Raw genomic sequence first — 10780 nt, 5'->3', positions numbered from 1 at the left:
AATTGACTCATGATCTCAACTCTATAAATTCGAAGTTGTTTGAGAAATGATCATATTGAACGATTTTAAAACACCGACATTGTGTCCACTGTCAAGTAAGTGACGAACAACAGTGTTGTAGAAAATATATTCATCATTTGATCTCAATCTTTTTAGGAATGTGCTCCAAGATGTGAACATGAACCTTCCTTTCTGTTCTACCTAAGTGCTTTAGCAATATTAGGTGGGATTTATAATAAATGTGTTTCATCGTGATATTTATGTTTGCAAGAAAAGTAATGGATTCATTTTTTGAAGATTTTCGGAACATTACATAAATTGATACTGAAACTTTACTTTTTTGTAAAAAGAAACCGATATTTCATTATGAAAATTGAACATTCTTCTACAAACAGGCTGCATGTATAGCATTCATACTTACAGGAGATATGAAATCTATTTTGAATAATGAGTTTGCTTGATTAATACAGAACAACGAATATCATAGACGGGTTGCCTACATCAACGTCATAACAAAACCAAAGTCAATGATTTTGAATTCTGTAATGAGAATTAACAGACTTTCTAAAGAATGAATACATAGTAAAATATTGTATTTATATTAATCGATGTATCAAAGTAATTTTCACTAGGTTACTAATAAGAAAATATAAAAACGATCTGAGTAATAATAAATAGACGACTGTGAGGGATTTATGTTTTTCATCACACTTCTCAAAGTTGTATGGTTGATTTAAAGCAAGTTATATACATCATCAACAATTACTTATATAAGTCCAAAACATTTCCCAGTAAATCTGTAATAGACTGTAGTTATTAACTTACCAAAGTTCATAGTTGAAAGAATTCACTAGTTAGATCTATGAAGTGTAATTCGTGATCTTAACTTTGTGTGAATATTTCATTTTCTGCGAAAGGTTAGTACTATTTCCAAGAACAACTATACATTATCTTAATAAAATGTATATGTTATCAATTTTCATTATTAAGTAACCTGTAATAATTTATATGAATATCTTTTCCTATCATTGAACAATCAATCACATTTCTGGTATTTCTGTACATCACATTCTGACAACTATTACATATCATTATATTTGGCAATAATCTTTACTTCACTTGGTGTTGTTTACTTGTATCTTCCCATGGTTATTTAGGACTGCAATCGATCAGTTTCTTATTGGCATATGTGCATACTATGCAGACTGCCTCGATATTGCCTGAAGTCACAAGCTTTATAAGCAAAGATGGATAGTGGTTAGCAGTGGAATCCAGGGCGCGCATTTCGTTCTATATTGGTGCAATATTTGCCAATATGCAAAAAAGAAACTGATCAATTGCAGTCCAAAATAACAATGGGAAGATACAAGTAAACAACACCAGGTGAATTTCAACTTCACCCCATTGCACAAGCAAGTGGCTATCAGGACTCAGTAGCTAAGTGGATAACACGATGGCATTTAAAGCGAATGGTAATAGGTTCGAGTCCCAGAGTGAACATCAACTTTGAGATGCAAGTATATCCAACTGACGAGTCCCAAATAGAACGGAACGCGCGTCCTGGATTTCACTGTTAGCCACTATCCATCTTTGCTTATAATTTGATATTATAGTATAATTTTTGTAATATTATATCAAATCAGAGGGAATCCTGAGAATTTAAGTAAACTCACATTCCTGTTGTTTAACTAAGTTTAATTGAGATTTTTTCCCCCAGAAATTCTAACAAACTCTACTCTCATTTAAACTTATCATTATCTCGACTAAACTATTTCAACTCTATACTGGTGAGTAATACAGATTTCTATTACGAAATGATTTGTACATTTCTTAAATAATAACGAAAGGGTGAATGCAAAAAATTCTAAAACTTAATATTCATTTTATATTGTATACACTAGAATCTACTGAAATATCTTCTTTTCATAGTTTAAAAGCATGAGTCAATTGAAGCTAGACCACCATGGAAAACCTGGAAGCACTGGATGGCCGTTTCGTCCTATTGTGGGACTCCTCAACAGTACGCATCCACGATCTCGCCTCGCGAGATTCGAACCCAGGACCTACCAGAGCACTTAACCGATAGACCACTGAACCGGCATACGATGGTGTTATTATGTAACTTTAACCAATCCATGAAGTTGAGCAACCGTTCACCAATTGTCTTCGGTGAGTTCTTATCTCACAACGGACGTAGTTGATCTCCACTGGTCACTGCTTATCACTAGAACTCCAGGAAATATCTCTTGAAGTTAGTTACTAGTGAGCATATGATATTAAATATCTTTTCTAAAATAATATCACTTTGAAATAAATCAATTAAAAGTTATCTTTTAACAAACGTATATATATTTGTAACCATGCACTTTAACATAGTTTCATTTTAAATAATCAATATGATCTATAACATGTTTCAAATATCATAGCAAGTAACATTCTAACAATACCTTCACATTAACATACACTATATAGAGGTGAATAAGAAGATTCTGATAAACAGTAATATTCATACTGACTAATCAGTGTTTTGGATTTCATTGGTTAACAATGAGTATGTATATAATCATTGCAAACAATATTGTTCTTTATTAAATCTATAATACAATCCTATTATAGATTGTAAATAATACATCAAGTACATGTAGATATAGGTAAATATGTATATACTTGTGTCTATATACTTATTTATGTATGTTCATGTACTCATATAGTTGACTTTTCAAATATGATACTAAACATATAAACAATGAATGTACTTGATTCCTTTTTTTTGGTTTTCTCATCAAAATATATATATTTATAGTGTATGATTAAGGTTACTTTTTCTTTTGTCTGTTGATTATACAGTGAACATTTGCTTTTTTTCTCTCAATATTCAATTTCATTCCTATTCTTCTTCCTTTCCTTTTTTCTAAAAAAAAAACAAAGAACAATAGTACACACATAAATAAATATGTCTTTTGGTAAAGCTGTTGTAAAAAATGCTGATATGGAACCAGTTATGCAAGAAGATGCTGTACAAATAGCTGCAGTAGCAAGAGAAAAATATGAAGTAGACAAAGATATTGCAACATATATTAAACAACATTTTGATAGAAAATATGGTAGAACATGGCATTGTATAGTTGGTAAACAATATGGAAGGTAAATATTTTATTAAATAATGATTTAATTAAATAATTTAATTAATTAATTGAATGCTCGGTTTAAACAATATTATCTATTGAGATGGTGGAGAAGATTTGTAGTTCAGGTGGGTGATTTTGATGTGGGTTTGTTCTCTGAGCTGGATAGTTTAGTCGTGGAGCTTTCATTGTTCTTCTGAACGATATCATCAGCACAAACTCCACTTCTACCCGACGTTTGTGCTGATGATGTCGTTCAGAAGGACAATGAAAGCTCCACGACCAAACCATCCAGCTCAGAGAACAAACCCACATCAAAATATTATCTATTACATATTATAAGATAGTTCGTCATTGATGGAAGTATCTTTACAGAGGAAATGCTGTTGTGACCGAAGAATTGATTTCTAGTGATATAATGAATTATCCTAGTTATTAAATATGATGTTGAACTATTCAAGTCAATCAGTGTACATAAAGATGAATATACTTTATCTCTGATAGTAAATTCATAAGTATTAAGGATTGAAGGGTTTGTCATCGGAACTGAATATTTTCGATCGATGATTATAAATTTATCAAACTAATTTCGTGGTTAGAAAATTTAAGCTCTAGAATTTTTAAACAAAATTATGCAAGTTTCTTAATAAATTTAGGTGATAATCTCTGTGACACAGTGGTACAGTAAGTTCATGGCTTATAGCTCAAGTTTTTATAAATATTAAAATAGATTTAGATTAAATGTAAAAACTAATATCAGAAGATTATAACCTGAACAAAGGTTGGTTGATAACATTCGTTGCTTGGTAACATTAAATAACTTTCATGATAATAAATACCATTTTGCTAATTGAATGAAATTGAATATTTTCATTAGTTATTCAAAAGTAAGGGTTATCTTTGAGCCAAGTATGTGTTTTCAATGTGGTTTTTTTAAACTGAATCAGTCATTTATAAATGTCGAAGGATTCTAATACAAGGTTTTCATTAGTTTTTCGTAGATAGTTGTTTAACTTCTGGTAACTAACACCTATGTTTAAATAAGTATATATTTTAGTCTCTAAGTCACAAGCAATTTTGTCTTAGTAAAATAGTAAGGTTTTTTCTTCATTCTTCATTGTGAACTTTGTATAATACTCTGCTCACTCAATTTCTCATAAATCTTTCTCTTTTTTAAACCATATTTCGATAGATAAAGAGCTGATTTAAAAAAAACACCATGCTAAATATAGTACTTAATCGAAGATCACAATCTTCTACTGTATTACGTAAAGAAGAGATGGACGCTAAATTACATGTCTTTTGATTATCAAAAAACTCATTATGTTATTTAGTTAGATACCCACTTATGAATATTTCAAAAATACTTCAGCGTTGAAAATAAGGATTTTTTAGAATCCAAGCTTTAACTTCATCTCATGACTTTATATGTAACTTTATTCAGAGCAAATTTAGTTCATCATTAATTCAGGAAGTGAACAGTTGTCTTTGTGCTACTTAAACATATCGGTTACATATAAAAATGTCTGAGACAATAATTCAAATTGTTCTTCAGAAACGATTTGGATAAGCAGACTTAAAGTATTAATTTGTTTATTCATGAAGTGGTCTTCTTAACACTGCAGTAAGATAGGGTCTTCATTTAATTCAAATCAATTTTAATACATTCAGCTGTATACTTCTATTTTCTACAATAATATCGTTTTGATAAGACCTTGATCAAAACTTACTTTATGATCCTATTAGTAGTTTGTATTTTACATCTTCATGTAACTAAACATAATCGTTTAAATTTTTATTCCTCTGACTGTAACGATGATTTAAGTAGTTATACTTGGTCTAGTGCTTAGAATGATCATACTACTTGTATTCCGAAGGTAACTTACCATGCGATAAATTTAGAGATAAGTCGAAATGTTCTGCCTACAAAAATGATCAATAAAGAATATATATACATGCTCATTTTTGGTGAAGCTCGTGACTGAATTTAAAGCTCAAATCAGTGGCTATCGTTGCTATTAACGCACCGATAATTGTTCAGTATAAAAATACGGTTCCCGTCAACATGATAAATTAGAGAGAAATTTGAACTTATTCAAATTTTAGACTCATGTAAACTTACGTTCATGTACATGTATACAACAGACAGTAAAAATCAACATGGTGGTAGGTAGTATGTATGATTAACTGAAGATAGTTTTCATATTCTTAACATAATAAATGATTAGTTAGTAGCTTTAATCACATTTCTGAACATTAGATGTTTACCAAAACTTTCATTAGACCAGTATTTTTCTACATTCCTATTGCTCACTAGCTAATGAACAAAGTCAGTGAGACTACTATTACTATTCCTTGTAATATATATATTTATATAATGATGATGAAACTTGTATTATCTTACTTTAAACTTTACTCGGCTTTGATAAAATCTGTAGTAAATACGCTGTAGTGCATCTATGCTTTTTCTGTTAAGTCAATGAGACTTGCTCAGTCAATTCATTTTCAATGGTTTTTGATAGCTAGAGAATGTTAAAAACCAATTTATACAGGAAAACTTCACAATGTTTAATTTTAACGAATAATATTGTAAACCTGATCAATATCTACTATTATGATATTAATATGAAGTGGAAATTTCAATTTAGTTATTTACATTGAATGTTCATCGAGTAGTAACAAATGTTATACTTGCTTAATTCATAGTGAGGATCAAAGTCTATCGACCGTCTGGGAGTATGCCTATTAATCTAATTGAACTGGCAGCACTTGTACTGAGCTTTCGAATGTTAGGTGGTTGAAAACAGCAACGAGGAAATCTTGGATTTAGGTTTTGTGGTAGTCGACACATTTTGACAGGATATTCAAGTATTTACATTGATTACTACTCAGTGATCAGTCAACGTTAACACCTCTTCTTAGAAACATGAGTTGCCATGCTGATGATTATCAACGGGTTAAATTTTCTGTCGACTACCTCCAACTACCTAATATCAATGTACTCTTTCATCTTAATATGTTTTATGCTTTTCAGAATTTAGTTAAGTTAAACGGTTTGTAAATGCTTTATATTTTTTATGGGCTCTGATTTCAAAGCTTTCGACAGAGTGATCTTTTGTCATTAAATTTATAAAGATCGTTCTACTTAACATTCGTTACTCTGCTTTATCTAATCTAAAACTTCTATGATATTTAGAAAATCGCAAACAAGTTAATTTACGGAATATTGAAAAATACCGACCAAAACTGTGTATCATACTGAGTTAATAGTGTAAACGTTACAAGGATTTCACAAAATACAACCACAAATTGTTATCACACTGTTATTTAATGTTAATGATTCTCTAGATGTATATATTCATTAAGTTTTGCAATTTATACATCTGACAAATTCAATCTCTAATGTAATATACAGTAACTAAGTAGAAATAACCACGACTATATCTTCTAATCATTAACTAAAGATCAATTATTGAAGATTTTCTATTTTGGCTGAGATATTTTTACACTTATATACATTTGTCTTTGTAGTTATAACAATTAAGATCATAATTGTCCTGGATACTAAAAACAAGATTTACCAGTGACAAACCTAAATAAGTTTAAAACATTCTTATTTCCAAATTCCCTTAGTATTATTTGTTTGAATCTTCCCATTGATGTTTAGGACTGCAACTGGTCAGTCTCTAATTGGCATATGCGCATAATGTGCTTATTGCCTCGATATTGCCTTAATTCAAAAGCATTATAAACAAAGATGGATAGTGGCTAGCAGTGGAATCCAGGACGCGCGTTTCGTCCTCTAAGATGCAGGTACGTCTAACTGACGAATCCCAAATAGGACGAAACGCACGTCCTCAATTCCACTGCTATCCAATATTTATCTTTGCATGTATTTCTTCTTTTCAGTTCAATAAAATCTGAAAACTAGAAATTTTTGTAGACCATTTCACTCATGATCGATCAGTAATTGGTTTTATTCATGCAAACATCGGTTATACAGTTCAGTTTTTCATTATCACTAGTGAAAATGATTGAAAATTTTGATTTCTCTAAATTTGATCTTAGTTCTTTTTACCAATCAATCCATAGATATATCATATGTGGTCAGAAGGGGTTTTGTGGAGAATTCAGTATTTTCATAGTTGAAATTATGAGTCAATTGAAGCTAGACTGGCTCAGTGGTCTAATGGTTAAGTGCTCTGGCGCGAGACTGGTAGTTCCTGGGTTTGAATCTCGCGAGTGCGAGATCGTGGATGCGCACTTCTGAGGAGTCTCATAATAGGACGAAACGACCGTCTATTGCTTCCAGGTTTTCGATGGTGGTCTAGCTTCAATTGACTCATGAATTCAACTATCATATGTGATCCATGCTCTTTCTATTTACATTGATTGTGATTTCAAACAATCTTTAAAAGTTACGTCTACTACAGATTACATTAACCCGAATTAAGATTTTACTTAAACTAGTTTGAAAATTTAGGTTTATGTTTGTAAGTATGAATTTAACTTTATTTACTATTGAATAAAGTAATTAGAACCTTTATAAGACTTCACATGAGTATAAGTTGATTAATTCATCTTTATAAATCGAATCATATATATGTGTATGTAATCATAATTATGTGTATAAACTTATATGTATGTATATAGTAATATAAGAGAAGACAATGAATACATGAAAATGCTTGGATACAATGTAAATTCTGTCTTGGTATCGGCTATACATACCAATTTAAACAGTTATATGATACTATTCAAAATGATTTCCAAAGTAAATATTCAAGAAAACAAATAGAAACTATTTTTAAAATTCATTAGAACGAATTCATGAAATGAATTAATTAATGAATAGTTAATTTAAATCTAAAACGTGTGAGTGTAGATAGAACATTGAACAGCTAGATTTGAAAACAAAACAAACAAAGAAAGAAAGGAATTGGAAGATGCAATTCAGTAAAGTGATAGTGAAAGATACTGATATGAATGATGAAATGATGGAATTAGCTATACGTGTTACAGCATGTGCTATGGATCGATTTCAAGCTGATATGGATGTAGCTAATTTTATTAAAACACAATTTAATAAAAAATATGGTCGATCATGGCATTGTACTGTAGGTAGACGATTTGGAAGGTAAGAATAAACTAATTACTGCTTTGTGTATGTATTCAGCAATAATTTATGAAGTTTTAGTATTTTGTTGTTGTTGACAATATCATATTTTATTCTTTATTTCTATCATAACTTAGTGATGTTTCCCACGAAGAACGATCCTTCATATACTTTTTTCTTGGAGATCGGGCAATTTTATTGTATAAATCGGGTTAAAAAGAACATCTTGAAATTATCATGACATCAATAGTTTTGATATAGATACCGATGTTAGCAAATGGCAATGTTCCAAAATAATAATATCATTACGTTTGATACTTTTAAAAGACATCTGTTTAATTTTTTTTCTATCTCAACAATGTATTCATAGTATATTTTGATGTTTAATTTTCTGTAGACTTCTTTTAACCTTTTAAAAGTGGATAATATTATGTGTTGCTAGGGTATCATTTTAAAATATTATAATAGTCATGATTGTAAGTTTATTCCTACAATCATTACATTGTTATCTTTATATTCAATAAACTGATCAATAAACTGCTTAATTTATTTCTTGCCTTATCAGTTGCTATGCTATGAAATAGTCCTTTAGTATTTTACGGTATGAATTGATTTTCTGTACTAAGCTTATCTTAATCAAGTAGAAAAAAGCAAATAGAATAGTGTAAAATACTTTGAAAAGTAATTTACAACAAGACCAGTGTGTGTGTGTAATGTAACTGCAGTCCGGAATGTCAATGGGAAGATTTCAACAAACAATATCAAATGAATTTAAACTTGTGATATTAATGAATCATTTAATACTACTAATCGGTTAGTATCGTTTTGTTGTTCTAAGAGACATAAATATGAGTGTAGAGACATGATGATAAACTAATTGGATAGAAACGTTTCTTTGCTTTGTTTGTCTTCCTATGAATTAAAGTTGGTAAAGTGGGAAAAGACTACAAAAGGCAGTCTGAACAAAGTTTTATTGTTATGTATTATAAAAAACAGTCATTATTCTGATGCTTGAAGTGATGAGACTATCAAAGCAATAGAAATAGTAATTCTGTTACTGACTGTAAGGCTCTTTTCTTTTAATAATCTATATTTAGGACTAAAACTAGTCAGCCTCTGCTATTAAGTATATCTCATGAATGGAATCCTCTCTGTTGCTGTGTTTATTTAGTATTAAAAGCATGGAAATTACTTTCGTTGTCATTGTTTAGTGTTTATTTGAAGACAATCAATACTGCTCATTCAAACAAATACAAGAATTCTGTTCATCATAGAGCGAAACTAATTATAGTGATTAAATCATAATTAAGATAATCAGTTTCAAGCATCATTATTTATCCCTGGTTAGCAGAAAATATGTTTTCTACCAATTATTATCTTGATTATTGTAGTAAAGTTATTCTGGAAGATGGTAGATTTATTGGGTTTCATCGTATTACCTCCATTGAATAAACACGGTACTTCAATTTATTCCAAATTTCTTTATTTCTTTGTTTTGTGTGTTACTTTGAATATATAAGTATAGTTTAGATACTTGTTTCTTTTTGGGATATAACATATAAATTTATACATTGACTAAAAATTATGGATACGCCGTTTGTGCAGAGATTTAGGTAGAACATTTTACTGGAAATCATTTTCCTCAGTATTGAGCTGTTAAGTTATACCTGTTAGTTCAAATATATTGCTGAACATTTTGATTGATTAATTTTTCAAGAGAACGATGTTCGATCAAAAGAAAGTCATCAACACAATTTCATTGATATTTTAAGATGTGATACAAAATAATTTCATTAGGAATTTTTAAAAGACTTCAAAAATGAATGAATTGGTTTCCTGTTGTAGCTGTAAATAATTCCCCAAACTCAATAGCTTTTTAAGTGTTCGACATTGGATGCTGACCACATTAGTTTTAGTGGACTTGTTTAACTGAAGGCGTTCGGTCATGCATCCGCACCATATCACGTTACAGCACAGCGTGGGAAACTTCTCCTACGATCACTAGCCAGATTAGATCAATCGCTCCTCGATATATTGATAACTCATCAAATATATCTTCCAACCTTTTCACTTCTGACTTTAACTGGTTGGGCATGATTGGATTATAGAAGATGTTACTGGTTAATAGTTGTCAAACTACAATACTGGTGGTATCTTCACTGTTTACATTTTTAAGCATTTAGGTTTCGTAATTGTTATCCCAAATATCTAAAATTACAAACTTACATTGACAGTCTTAAGAAGTTGTAAATTAAAACGAAGTATATGTCTTTTGCTTTCTGACTTATTGATGGTTTTTTTTAGAAAACGTCGGTTTACTTAAACAATATCCTGAAAGCAAAACGAACTACCCTACTAAATGTGAAAAACTTCTTTGCTATGTCCACTAGACTGTATTCAGGGATAAAAACGTGAACATAGAGATTTCCTTTACTTACATTTGTTTCGTTAGAGACCTTCAGTAATTCCTCTTTTAGTTTCTGTGGAAAGCTATAGTCAAACTAATGTAGATTAACATTTCTTAACTCGTCAGTTTCCG

General features: G+C 30.2%; 1 protein-coding gene and 1 pseudogene across 1 annotated transcript, besides 1 other annotated feature; one reads left to right on the top strand and one right to left on the bottom strand.

Annotated features, from left to right (window-relative positions):
* Positions 1 to 2868: 2868 nt before the first annotated feature.
* Positions 2869 to 8408, bottom strand: Smp_202130 (uncharacterized protein; the record flags this gene model as incomplete). The annotated part of the gene is made up of 2 exons (XM_018799468.1): positions 2869 to 3144; positions 8379 to 8408. The coding sequence occupies 2 exons, from the start codon at positions 8406 to 8408 to the stop codon at positions 2869 to 2871; spliced, it is 306 nt and encodes a 101-aa protein (XP_018651254.1).
* Smp_164570 lies at positions 7796 to 8482 on the top strand (annotated as a pseudogene).
* Positions 7796 to 8482: a sequence feature.
* Positions 8483 to 10780: the final 2298 nt, after the last annotated feature.

The sequence above is a fragment of the Schistosoma mansoni genome, chromosome 3 (genome assembly GCF_000237925.1).
Source record: "Schistosoma mansoni strain Puerto Rico chromosome 3, complete genome".
NCBI classification, from domain to species: Eukaryota; Metazoa; Platyhelminthes; class Trematoda; order Strigeidida; family Schistosomatidae; genus Schistosoma; species Schistosoma mansoni.
The sequence above is the reverse complement of the archived record's forward strand: the minus strand, read 5'-3'. Positions and strand labels throughout refer to the sequence as shown.